This window comes from Podarcis bocagei, assembly GCF_964188305.1.
Source record: "Podarcis bocagei genome assembly, chromosome: 8".
In the NCBI taxonomy this organism is placed as follows: domain Eukaryota; kingdom Metazoa; phylum Chordata; class Lepidosauria; order Squamata; family Lacertidae; genus Podarcis; species Podarcis bocagei.
Genome location: NC_138133.1, coordinates 93,560,442 through 93,573,454, shown reverse-complemented (window position 1 = coordinate 93,573,454; position 13,013 = coordinate 93,560,442). Strand labels below are relative to the sequence as shown.

At 54.7% G+C, this 13,013-nt stretch overlaps 1 protein-coding gene across 3 annotated transcripts; it reads right to left on the bottom strand.

Annotated features, from left to right (window-relative positions):
* Positions 1-267: 267 nt before the first annotated feature.
* Positions 268-12,665, bottom strand: PUF60 (poly(U) binding splicing factor 60). 3 transcript variants are annotated; one of them, XM_081204198.1, is made up of 11 exons: positions 12,163-12,320; positions 9,497-9,592; positions 8,994-9,083; positions 8,224-8,274; positions 5,923-6,084; positions 5,720-5,812; positions 5,095-5,308; positions 4,821-5,011; positions 4,378-4,522; positions 924-1,159; positions 268-694 (listed from the first exon to the last, which is right to left on the bottom strand). In XM_081204198.1, exons 1-11 carry the CDS (start codon positions 12,187-12,189, stop codon positions 395-397), a joined length of 1,605 nt encoding a protein of 534 aa, XP_081060324.1. In that variant the 5' UTR covers positions 12,190-12,320; the 3' UTR covers positions 268-394. The 3 variants fall into 3 exon arrangements, with proteins under 3 accessions (XP_081060324.1, XP_081060323.1, XP_081060325.1); XM_081204197.1 differs by having other exon boundaries at positions 12,136-12,237; XM_081204199.1 differs by lacking the exon at positions 8,224-8,274 and having other exon boundaries at positions 12,136-12,665.
* Between the last annotated feature and the right edge of the window lie 348 nt (positions 12,666-13,013).

Here is a 13,013-nt window from a genome sequence, read left to right as displayed (position 1 = left end):
CAAGGGGTATGGAGAGAGGACCAGAACATTTGACAGAAGGGTTCCTCATAATTGCCAGAAAGGGGGTGGGGTGGGGGAATGACCTGGCCCCTTTTTCTTCATTCCCACCCCCATAACTAAGTAAAAGCGGCCCATTCACTCCTTTGTGGTAAAGGACAGGGGAGAAAGACAGGATGGGAGGGGAAAGAGAGAGCGCGCGCAAAGTCTCTTGCCACTGGGAAGGGAATGCCCCACCAGCACCACCACTCCAGCACAAAGGTAGAAAGGTTTTTCTCCTTGCACTTTTATCCGAAACTACAAATACATGACAGGAGCAAGAGATGCTGGCCCAGAAGCATCCCTGAACACAAAGGGGGTTGAGGAGAACAATAACAAAGTCTCTCTGGAGCAGAGTTCATGCGGAGAGGTCACTGTTGTCAAATCGCTCCTGATCATACACCTCGGCCACCACCTTCCGGCCAGCAAACCAGCGGCCATTCAGCGCCTGGATGGCTTTGTGCGTCTCTGAGGCCATGGAGAACTCAACAAAGATCTTGACAATGATTTCAGCATCCTCCTCCTCGCCCTGCTTTTCTTGGTAGATGATGACCCTGTTGACAGCCCCAAACTTGCCACACTCTTCTGTCACTTCCCCTTCCAAGTCATCGTCAATGTCTTTGGGGTCCACCATATTGCGCAAGACCATCACAGTTGACTGCCAGGAGAAAAGGAGAGCAAAATGTCACAACTCCACAAGACCCCTCCTTACCCACTCTGGGGTGGGGAAATCCTCTGGTAGCTGGCTCCCCACACCCCAGCCAAAGGGTGTTGTCAATCTCACTCTGCACCACCTTCCACCACATTTCCTGTCCTGTCCCTTCTCCTCCCAGTCCCAGGGCAGAAAGACAGGGGCAGCTAAGTTCACTGCCCTGGCCCCAACTCACCTCCTGCTTCCGAAGCAGCTTCTGCATGACCATGTGACGGGCGCTGCTGCCAGAGATGCTCATGTGCTCCTGCTCACTGAGCATTTCTGGCCTCTCAGACTCCTGGAAAACTTCCTCCTCTTCCTTCTCCTTCTTTACTTCTAGCAGGCCTAGTGTTGGGGGGCTGGCCAAGATGGGGTTCACCACACCCACCTGGGGAATGGTGACGGGAATGGGTGGGCGAGCAGGGGTCACGCCTGAAGGGAAAGAAACAGACCAAGGCATGAGCAAGAGCAGTGTCAGGCAACTCATATGCTCCAGGACCCTCCCTCCCTCCCCAGGCAATGAGCAGGGCACCCAACAAGGGGGAGGCCAAGCACCACCCGGGAGAATGCAGTAATGACAGCTCAGGGGAGGGAGCTTTGATTCAGGAACATAGCAAATTCAGGACTGTCTACACTGGCTGGCAGCAGCAGCTTTCAAGTATTTCAGGCAGAGGCCTGGAGATGACAGGGATTGAACCTGGGACCTTCTACATGCAAAGCAGCTGCTCCACCACCAACTGTTCTACCTCTTTCTCTGCCCAAGATCTTGGAGTCCTTGTCTGCCAGTCAGAAAAGACAGTACTGGGCTATGTATAGGGTTGTGTTCTGACTTGATACAAAGCAGCTTCCCAATCCTCCTGAATGCAGCTCTGCTCAATCAGATCAAAGGCCCACCTAGTCCAGCAGCCAGTTTTCCAAAGAAATCACCAGGCCGGCATACACTCCACAACATGCAATATTGGTGAAGGTTCAACGACCATCATAGCTTATAGTCACTGAGAAAGCTGGCCTACACCAAATCTTCTATTAAAGGAAATATGGTAATTGGATGCCTTCTAACAGCGAGTTCCATATTCCAACAAGTCCCCTCTTATCTCTGCTGAACCTACTACCAATGCCTCTTGCTAAGGTAACCTAAATTATTATTGCAATGAAGAAAAACTGCTTTCAGTCCACTTTCTCTATGCCATGAAATCATTTCAAAAACCCCTCATATGCCTCCCTGCTCACATTTCAATACTACAAAGCCCGAAACATTTCTGTTCCAGCTCTACAGTATCTTGTTTGTGGTAAGGTGACCAGAGTTGTACACAGTGTAAAGGAATTAATATCCCATCATCTACAAACATGACTTCATTGCTCACCCCTATCTCCAACAGGTGTGGGCAAAGGGAGAAAACACCTTGAACTGAGGTTGTTTTGAGACTCTCCCCAGAAGTACAAAGGCTACAAAGTACCTCAAAGTTGTAGCATGAGATTAACAAGTGATTCTGGAGGTGAATGAAACTGATGTGCTGCAAGCATCTGGGAAGAGGGTGGCTGCAGGAAATTAGTGACTTCTTGCACTAGGCAAATGCATCCCCTGACATGATCTGTCCCCCAAACCAGGCTTTGCTGGTAGAAAACATATATGCAAGGCTACAGTTGTCGAATGTAGAGAAGAACAACCCTTGCTGAGGAAGAACCAGCATGGCTTCTGCAATAAGAAGTCCTGTCTCACCAACCTTTTAGAATTCTTTGAGAATAGCAACAAATATGTAGATGGCTTTCAACAAACTTCCTCATCAACGGCTCTTGAGAAAGAGGTCAAATCCTCTTATGCATTATTTAACTGAATGGTTTAAAGACAGGAAGCAAAAGGCAGGAATTACCTGTTTTCACAAGGAGAGCCCTTCCGGAAAATAAGAAAGGCCCGTGGAGCAGATGCCTCTGGAGGGGAAGCCCACAGCGCTCTCCCTCTCAGAGATTCCCAGCAGCTGGCATTTAGAAGGATACTGCTTCAGGCACTGATGGCAGAACACAGAGCCATCATGGCTAGTAGCCTTACCCACCATTATTTGGTCTAGATCTTTTGGGTGGCCAACACGACATTTTGTGGGAGCAAATAGCAGAGTTTAACTATTCACAGTATGAAAAAGTACCTGAATCTGTCCTAAACGTGCAACTTCTTTGGAAGGCCTCACTGGGTTCTAGCATTACGTGGCCAGAAGAAAACCTTGTCCTTCCTCCAATTAATGCATGCCTTATACACTTCTATGATGCTTCCCAGACTTCTCTTTCCCCTGCTATACTGGAAGGCCCCAAATGCTGCTGCTGCTGCTGCTCCAGCCCCTTGGTCATGTTGTTCGCCCTTTTCTGAACGTTATACACCGCCCCGGTTGTTTATGATATAGTGGTAAAAAAGTACTTTTATAAGCCAACAAACCTTTGACATCTCTACAATATCCTTTTGAGGTGAAGCCACCGGAACTGGACACAGTATTCCAAATGTGGCCACACCATAGATTTTTGTAACAACATTATGAGATCAGCTGCTTTACTTTCAGTTCCTTTCCTAATGATCCCTAGCATGGAATTTGCCTTTTTACAGCTGCCACACACTGGGTCAAGCTCTTCACTGAGCTGTCCACTGCAGCCCTAAGGTCTTGGTCCTGGCCAGTCACTGCCAGTTCAGACCCCATTAGCCTATGCATGAATTTAAGATTTTTTGCTCCAATGTACTTACTTTCCCTTTGACTGAACAGAATTGCATTTGCCATGTTAAAACCCATTTAACAGTTTGGAGAGATAATTTTGGAGCTCCTCACAATCCCTTTTCATTTTAATCAACTTGGAACATTTGGCATCACCAGCAAACAGCCACCTCACTGCTTGCACCTAACTAATGAGTAAATTAAAATGCACCCACCCCAATACTAATCCTCGGGTGACTCCACCTCCTACACTGGTTCTACTCTCTGCTTCCTCTTCCTTAATAAGCTACAAACCTGCCCTCTGACCCCATGACCGCTAAACTTATTCTGGAGTATTTAATGAGAGACTTTACCAGCAGCTTTTCCAAAGGTTCAATGCACAATGCTGACTGGACCACCTCTATCTATAGGCTTGCTTACACTTTCAAAGAACTCTAAAAGGTTAGTGAAACTTTACATGTCCTGCTTGAGTCACAATAAACACATCGGGTTTCATGAGCAATGTGAGCAGCGTTTAAGCAGCAAAGAAAAGGCCCATTTCAGGAAATCCAAACCAGAACAGCCATCATACAGAGATGCTGTGGATGCCTCATCTTGAACTGAAGCAGGTGGAGAAAAAGACAAGCAAGACGATGAAGAGGCTGGAGCATCTTGCTTAGAAGGTTGTTGGCTTACTTTAGTGTAGATACACAATGGGAAAACACAGAAAAGAATGTTGGTGTGGAGAAGGGAGAGCAAACAAAGTTATTTTTGTTCTCCAATGAAATTAGACTGGCAGCAGGTTCAGGACACAAAAGGAACGACTTCTCCACACAACACACCTATGGAACTCGCTGAGGGCTTTAAAAAGAAGATTCAACAAATTCAGGAAGGAGACCTCCAGCCTCCAAATGCCAGGGCCACCCTCACCTCCACACCCAGCATGTGAGACTTTCAGCGCCCTGTCTCCAGACTCACCTGTGATTACACCTGGTGCTTGGGCAGCCATCACAGCCTGCGGCAAAGCGCCCAGGGGCTGTGCTAAGGTCAGTGCCGGCGTCACCAGCCCTGGAGTTGTTAACGTGCTGAGGACGGCAGCTCCTGTCACACCTGCCACAGCTTCCTATGGAAGGAAAGGCAACAGCACCACATCAGACCTGCCCAAGGAGCCCTGGCCCTCCTTTTCCAAGCACCCAAAGAGGCTTGAGGGGCCCACAAACTGTCTTCAGCGCTACAGCCACCAGCACTCATGGCAGGCCGAAACAAGAGAGTCCAAGCAGGTCGCTCCAGCCCCTAGAGATGCTCTAGGCAGGCAATGTGATGGAAGAGATGTGTGCACACGTGTGCAACCTGTGCCTGCAAAACACAGACCACGGAGCAGCACACGCGGCTCAATGCTAATGCTCAACTCCGCTTCTTACCTGAGCTGTGATCTTTGCTGTGGCAGCAGCGGCTGCGACTGCTGCCGCTGGGGGCAAGCCTCCTGGAGTGGCAGGAGTCAAGAGCGGCATAGGGGGCGTGACAGCTTTGCCCACTCGGAGGTACTGGCCCCCCAAGTCAAAGAGGTTCATGGACGAGACAGCATCTTGCGAAGACTGTGCCTTCTCATATTCTGCAAGAAGAGAAGATGACGATTAGAGGGCAGCTGCCCCATACCAGAGTGGATTTTGCCCTCGCCGCTGGCAGCCCACTTACCAATGAATCCGTAGCCTTTGTGCTTCCCTGTCGTGGGGTCCCGGGCCAACGTGCAGGACTTGATCTTCCCAAAGGCCTCAAAAACACTCTTGATGTCATCATCCGAAAGGTCCTGGTGAACTGAGGCCACGTAGATGCGGTTGAAGGCCCGGGCCTCCTCCGCCAGCTGGTCGATGATGGGCTGGGCCTGGCCAATGTTGCTGGGCCTCCCCACCTGCAAGCAAAGGTCCTTGCCTTGAGGAGGACAGGCATGCATGCCGCCCACCCAACACTCTCCTGACACTGCTGCACACACAATTCTGCAGGGAGCCCCCCAGAAGACAGTGCTGGGTACAAGTGACTGCTTCCCTCTGGACAACAAGCAGGCAACTAACGGGCCAGAGGGGAGGGGAGGTGTGCTTGGAGGTGAGGGAGTCCAGCCCCTGCTGAAAATCCAGGTGAGCGGGGGGCGGGCACCAAAGCAGATTTCCAATAGGGGGAGGGAGTCAGCATGGGGCTTCCATGCCTGCAGAGTCCTGTAGTGGCAGGGAGAAAACCAAAACAAGTGAACCGAGAGGCAGTCAAATGGGCAGCAGCAGCACCCTGTCAGGGCCAGGGAGAGCTACCTGCCGGCACTTGTGTGTACCTTGATGTTCCGTCCCCCCAGCATAACGGAGTTCATCTGCTCCAGGGCCAGCTGAGCAGCTTCAGGCACCTCATATTCCACAAAAGCAAAGCCCTGCAAGGAAGGAGGGGGAGAGAGTGGTGTTCACAACCCATGCCAGGGCCCTGGCGCCGCGCCCCTCCTGAAGGGGCTCACCCAACTGGCTGCAACACAGCAGCACCAACCTTGTGCTTCATGGTCACAGAGTCCCAGGACATGTCGATGCTCTTGATGGGGCCGAAGGGGGCAAAGGCCTGACGGATCGTGTCCTCTCCAAGCTCATAGTAAATAGAGCCCACGTAGACCCGGCACATGATGGCCAGAGCCCGCTGCCTCTGGGCTGCCATCTGTATCAGAAAGAAGGTCTGGCTGGTCAGCTTGGGGGGAGCTGGAGGGGCAAGGACAGCTCTTCCCCAACAACCCCGCTTTCCTTTCCCGCCCCCAGCAGCGAAGGGAAGCTCCGAGTCTCAGCAGCCCCAGCCCAGCCTGGCCCACCCAAGCCATCTCATCTCACTCCCGCAAGAGGAACCTGCCACATCCTACTGCAGACAGAAAGGGGTCAACCACCTCCCATGGGGCAGCAAGAGATCCAGCTTCAGTCTTCACCTGACAAAACCCTCATCCCCCAAGACAGGCCCCATCAGAAACAACCAACAGGCCATGTGAAGGGGTCATTTCCACTGCCTGCGCTCCAAAGAACGGGCTGCTGTCCCAAGCACGGGCCGTAGTCATGCGTCTCCCTGCCCCTCCCCTCCCCATACTGTCTTGGCTGGAGCCCTGAGCCAGACACTCTCAGCTGGCGTCCAATCCCAGGTTTGCCACCACCCAGCTGCTGGCCTGCAGTGGCACACAAGGCTACTGTGGAAACCCAGCCGGACCCTGGAGCAGTTGCACTCCCGCGCCTGCACATGGGGCCAGCAGAAGGAGCTGCTCTCTGGGATCAGGTGGGGAGAGGGGAGTCCAATGGCCAGGGACACGCACTGGCTGCCCAGAGCCACGTGGACTTTGTGCAACGGTCAGGGCTGCCCTGGGGCCCCCAAGGGGCCCCGCAATGCTTCTCTGGCAGGAAGGAGCCTGCATGATCCAAGAGACCAAAAGGAGGCAAAGAAGGCCCGCCCTGATCACTCCTTCCTTCATTGCTCCCTCCCTCCCTCCCTCCCTCTCTTTGGGACAGAGGCCGAAGACCAAGCTAGAAGAGACTGCATGGGTGAGGCAGTGGACAGCTGCAAGCCAAGCCTGCCTTCCCTATGCAAAGTGAGCCGGTCTGGGGCCTGTGGGGCCAGCAAAGGGCCCCCTCTCTGGAATGGGGCTCCCAGCTGCAGACTAAGGAAACTAGAGCCACAGGGCAACCTCGAGGACCTCATCACACCTCCCAGCATTCAGGAGCCAGCAGAGCAAAGAGTTAGGGAGAGATGCTGCATGCACTCGCAAGGGAAGCACGTGGGGTTGAGGACAACCAACCCCAGCCCGCCCCAGGACCTGCCACCTGGGCTGCCTGCTCCCCTCCCAACATAAGCAGGGAAGCAACGGGCAGCTCCTATGAGGTGCCACGGGTGGGGGGCCAGGTGCACTGCAAGGCCGCCAGCCAGTTACTCGCTCCCGTGGAGACCTCGCCCCACCAATGCTAAGCTAAACCCAGGCTCCCAGCCCCAGAAGAGCGGCCGGTACCCTCCGTCAAATCCAGAGGCCAGCCCTCAAGGGCATTTCTGCCCTTCTGTGCTCAAAGGCCGGACTCTTCAACGGCTCCTGGAGGGCTCAGTCTGTCTTCTGCCTCCCTGTCCACCACGCTGCAGTAACCGGGATGCCTCAGCAAGCTCCACCTCCACCCCATGCCCAGGCACAGTGCGGCACAAGGGCCTGGCAGGAGTCCAGGCCCTGCCAAGTGCTCAGGCTAACCCTGCCGTGCCTCAGGACAGCTGGAGGAGGCTCTGTGAGGTGTCTGTGCAGTGCTTAGGCTCCAGCTACAGGAGCAGGGGCGGGTACCCTACCAGCCCGAGCCCTGCGCATGGCGAGGCAGAGGGAGGACTGGCAACTGCCACCTCTCTCTCTCCACCCCCGTAAACACTGTCCTAGCAGTGTTCTCCCGGGAGAGCAGTCCAACTTGCCCAGAGGGGCCTTCACTGCCCCAACACCCAGCAGCCAGGCCTCTCGCGTCCCGTGCTGGCCCACTGGTGAGTTACCTTGGCAGTTACTTTTAGGTCAGGACCTCAGCATCCCTAGAGAGGTGGCTCTCCCAGCTGCTTGGCTCTAAAGCTCTCTCGCTCTTTCTCTCTCTGCCCAATGCCTCCAACGGCCCCGGCTGCCCCCAGCCCACGGTCTTCCTTCCTCTGGGGAGCTAACACTTGGCCTGGGTTGGTGGGGCGTGTCCAAAGCAGGCGGGTATGTGGAGGGAGAGGGAGGGAGGGGGAGGCCACAGCTACGTCCTCCCCTGTGCTAGGCCCTGACTAAGACCAAGTGCCCCAGAAGAAGTGAATGTGTCTATTGACCGATTGTAAAGGTGAGAGAGGATCTCCAAAGCCCATTGTCACTGCTGCCATCTGAAAGACAGTAAAGACAGAGTTCAGTCTGTGGGAGCTGAGCATACGACGGCTTTTCGTCAAAACTCAAGTGGAAGAGGCCTCTCCTTCCTTCTTTCCTCCTTGCTTGCCTGCCGCTGCCGCCTCCACCTCCTCGCTGCACAGCCCCTGCCAGCCCCAGGGAGCGAGGGGGGTGTTTCAGGACAGGCGGGGCTCCTCTTTGACCCTCAACAGCTGCCTAATTGCAGGGAGGTGCCCCCACCCAGTAACCCAGAGCTGCCCAAAGGGCCTGGCCCCAGTGCCCCCACCCCCACCCCCACTCTGTGGCTCTTGAGCAAGAGGGCTTCACCAGCAGCTACAGACCCCTCTTGCACTGTAAGGCGACTGCCACTCCCTACCCCTGTCAGTGTGAGGACGATGTACCCAGCAACCCCAGGCACCCCCTTCTAGGCAGGCCAACATCAGGACTCCCAGCTGGGAGCCCAGCTCTCCTCCTCCTTCAGCAGCTAAGCTTCCCCTACCCAGGCAATGAATGCAAGCAAGTGTGTGGGCCTGGGAGCTAGCAGAGGGGGGAGGGAATACAACACACTCCAATTTCACAGCGGAAACGGAAGCTAAAGTACCTGGCTCCAGTCACATCTCAGGGCTGTGCAGTGGCTCTAAGTGCATAAAGGGATCCACCTTGGGGAAGGGGGGAGGAGGGAGAGGCAAAGGCAGGGCTTCCCTGGGTGGTGCCTCACCTGAAGGTTGGTGAGCTGCTGCTGTTGGTGGGCAATAGTCTGCTTCACCAAGACACTCTTGATGCTCTGCTCCATTGCATACTTCTTGGCCTGAAGGGGACAGAAAGCCCAGAGTCACAGAGCAGACATCCATAGCGACAACATGTCACCAGCATCCTCAAAGTGTGAGGCATTTCCCAGCACTGCAAGCACAGAGGACTACCCCCTCCTCCTCCAGAGCCCACCTGCCTGAGACCAGTTCCCCTCCATCGACAGGTTGGTAGTCAGTGGCTGCTGCCCAATGCTGACCGAGAAGCTCAAGACTCCCCCCATCACCTTCAAAGCTACTGGAGTTGTTTGCCAAGGGGGCCTAGACGCACGAAGTGGACATCTAGGGATGGAGGGGCAGACTAGCCCCTGGCCTTCTACTCCCCATGAGCTGTGATGCTTTCTAGCCTCATTACGGCTAGCCTTGATAAGGAGAAGAAGCATGCAAGCAGGAAGGCCCCTGCTGGTCCACTCACCTTCTGAAGAGCCTCCTGCTGCTCTGGGGTGAGAGGAGGGAGTCCCAGCTTGGCTGCTGTGCTTTGTCCATTTTCTACCTTGACGGTCTCTGTGCCCTGCAACGAAAGAGACACTCATAAAAGGTGGCCAGGCCTGAGCAGTGCTGCAGGGAAAGTCTGTGCTGCTTCAGAAGGGAGAGCAATGAGAAGACAGAGGGAAAGTCTCTGAGCCTCCCCCAGAGAACTCAGCTTTCTTCTTCTAGGAGTGATTGCCCACCCCGTCCCAAAAAGCTGCCATGTGATCCCCGATGTGTTGCCATTGTATCCTCACCACTGCTGCCATCCTCCAACTTTCCAGAGTGCCTCTGAAGAACAAGCTCTAGTTCAAGGATGCACACATGGCCCCAAGCCCAGCAGCAGCACTTAGAAAGGACCCCCACTGCTTAGCCACACATGCCTCTCTCCATATGTGGTAATGCAGCAACTGCAACACCCAGAGGCCTCATCAGGCAAATACTTGGTGGAACAGCAAAGGAGGCTGCAGTGCAGCAGCACAGAGCAAAAACATTTCACTTTCGTATAGGAGCTGCACATATCCTGTGGAAGTTTCCAAACCGCTCAAGACAGAGAGAGATGTGGCTGCTTTACACACTGTGGGGCCCTCACCCAAATTGTTCAGAACATATGGCAACCCTGAACATGTAACCAGATCCAGGAGGCAAGGAAGTGAGTGGCAATCTACACAGGATCCTTAAAGTAGCATGCAGAGAAGGGGGCTGGCATGGTGGCCCAGAAGGTGAGATGGAGGCATGCAAAGTGTTTTGGGAGAGACAGGACAGAAGCTACCTTGCAGAACACCAGAAGCAGCTTCAGACCAAGGGAGACAACTGATCCACCTAACTCAGTATGGTCTACCCTCACAGGAGGGCAAAGGTTGGGCAAATGTATGACTTGACTGGGAGCTTGAAAAGGTGTGAGGAAAGCAGTCCAGGAGGATTTCCTTAAAGACCTTCCAGATAAACTGGAAGAGATTGAGGACAAAAACAAGAGGATGGTAGGTAGACTTTCCTCTTAACAAAGGAGAAAGGCAGCCTTGGGAGAGAGCACTAACGCAAGGACTAACAAGTGAACTGATGGTGACTGCAGGATTAGAGCAAGTGGTTCCATGTAATCCGGTGTTCCACTCTCACCTACCTATCTACTCCCCTTTTACAAGCACCTGAGCCAGGCACAAGCGCATCTTGCGGCAATGACTTAGTAACATAGGTGCAACCTATCAAGTTGGAGGTACATTTATACCAGACTGTCATAAGAATGCTCCTGCAGGATTAGTCTATGAGGCCCATCCTGGCCTTACAGAGGCCAAGCAGATGCCTCTTCCGGGAAGCCTGCAAGCAGGATTTGGGCACCAGAGCTTTCTCCCCTCCTGTGGCTTTGAGCAACTGGTATTCAGAAGCACTGCTGCCTCTGCTTGTGACTCTATTAAAGCCAAACCGGTCCAAACATCATTTCACTCCTTCAGCTGTTCTGTGAAACTTTTCCACTGTTACCACGTTATCGCTGCTTGGGAAGCGACATGCCTGTGTTATAGCACCACAAAGGAAGGAGAAAAAACAGCAACCTACAACATGTGTGGTAACAGAAAGGGGTAGGACGTGCCATGAAAGTTTGCTCCAGAACTCTTGCAGGTGCAGACAGTGCTGGAAGGGGGGGGGGGCAGGACACAAATGCAACGCAAATAAAGGGGGACCTGGAGGGCAACAGCTTAAAAACATAGGGTCCTGGCTCAGCACAGCATCCTCTTCTCACAGTGGCCAACCAGCTTCCCCCAAAGCGAAACGCGCAAGCAGGACACTGTCCCCTTATGTGGTTTCCAGCAGCTGGCATTCAGAAGCACTGCTGCCTCCAGGACACAGCAAAAGCATCCTGGCTTGTAGCCATCGATAGACCCCTCCTCCTCCTCCTCCTCCTCCATGAATTCGCCCAATCCTCTTTTAGAGCCACGCAGGTGTCCAGCCTCGCCTCCTGCGGGAGTGAGTTCCGTAGTTTCCGCTGCTGCTCCTGCAGATGGCGAGGGGGCTTTCCCCCCCCACACACACCTGATAACGGCTCCGCTCTAGAACCGGGGTTGCCGCCAGCGGCTGACTAAGGGGGGGGGCAAGAGACAAGTCCCGCCATGCCCCGGGGAGGAAGCATTTCCTCCGCCGCTAATGAGTGGGGGGGGGTGAGAAGCGCGCCTGCCGTCCCCCCTCCAGGAGGGGCCACGGAAAGGGCCGCTCCTCCCGGGGGGGCGGGATCCCTTCGCTGCGGCAGTCAGCGCCAGGCGGCGAGCGCCCTCCAGATGCGCATGCGCCAAGAGGGCTCCTTCTCCTCCCTCCCTCGAAAACCCCGGAGCGCTAGCCTCTCCTCAGCGACTGGGAGGCCAAGAACTACGCGCCCCATCGGCCGCGGCAACTGTGGCCCCGTGCGCCGGGCGGGAGAGAGGCGCGGGGCATGCTGGGGGATGTAGTCCCGCCATCTCCCCCCGCGCCCGCTACCCGGCCGGGATAGCTCTGAGGCTCAGGCGGGGGCACTTCGGCGGCGGCGCCCCCGCGCCCCGAGCACGACGACGGGGTATTCTCCGCGCCGCCCACCCTCCTTCCCGCCCGCCTAGCCCTCACCCGCCGGCTGAGGAGCGACTCGCTCACCAGAGAGATCGCCGTCGTCGCCGCCATCTTCCCCGACTCCTCCTTCCCCGAGTGCGAGGCTCTCGCGAGAACTAAACTGCGCGAGAGAGAACGGGCCGCCGACCGACTTCCGGTTCCTTGGGGGGTCTCTGGCGGGCGGGGCGGGGGCGGTGACGACACAGGTGGGAGACCGACCGTCAGAGAGCGCGACGGCAGACGGGGAGAGCGGCGCTCCGTCACGCCGGGTGGCCAGGCTCCCGCTCCGAGACTCGGCACCGCGTTCGAGATTTGCCTCAGCGGCAGCTCCTGGCACCATTTCGCATTTTCCCGCCCAAAGACAGGCAGCTGCGGCCCAGTCAGAGCCTTCGGTCTCTGATAGGACGGGAAACCAGGAAGTCCCGCCTCCGAGTGATGCGTTTGACAGACCGCGGTAGTCTTCGGGCCTCGTGGGCTCTCGCGACAGCTGGAAGGCTGCTGCTGCTGCGCCGCCTGGCTGTTCCCCTGCGGAACTCCCGGCCCCTTGGCGTCAGGCAGGCGCCGGCCCTTTCGCTGGAAGCCTATAACAATGTTTACTTTAAAAAAAAAAAGTTTTTATTAAAAATTACATTTTATATTGAACATATTAATCATATCAAAGAAAATACAATAAAACAAAACACCCCCCACCCGGTGACTTCCCTCAACTTCCCCTTCTGGCTCTTTAACTATTTGCTACTTCTGCTTAATTTTATCTTATTTCTCATCTTTTAGCCGAGTGCTCTTATATTCTTAGCATTTTTATACCAAATTTCCTTCCGGTTCCAACATCTTACATTTAATTAATTTCCATATTGTTGAAAGTTAGGAGGAATTAAAGAACCTTTTAATGAGGG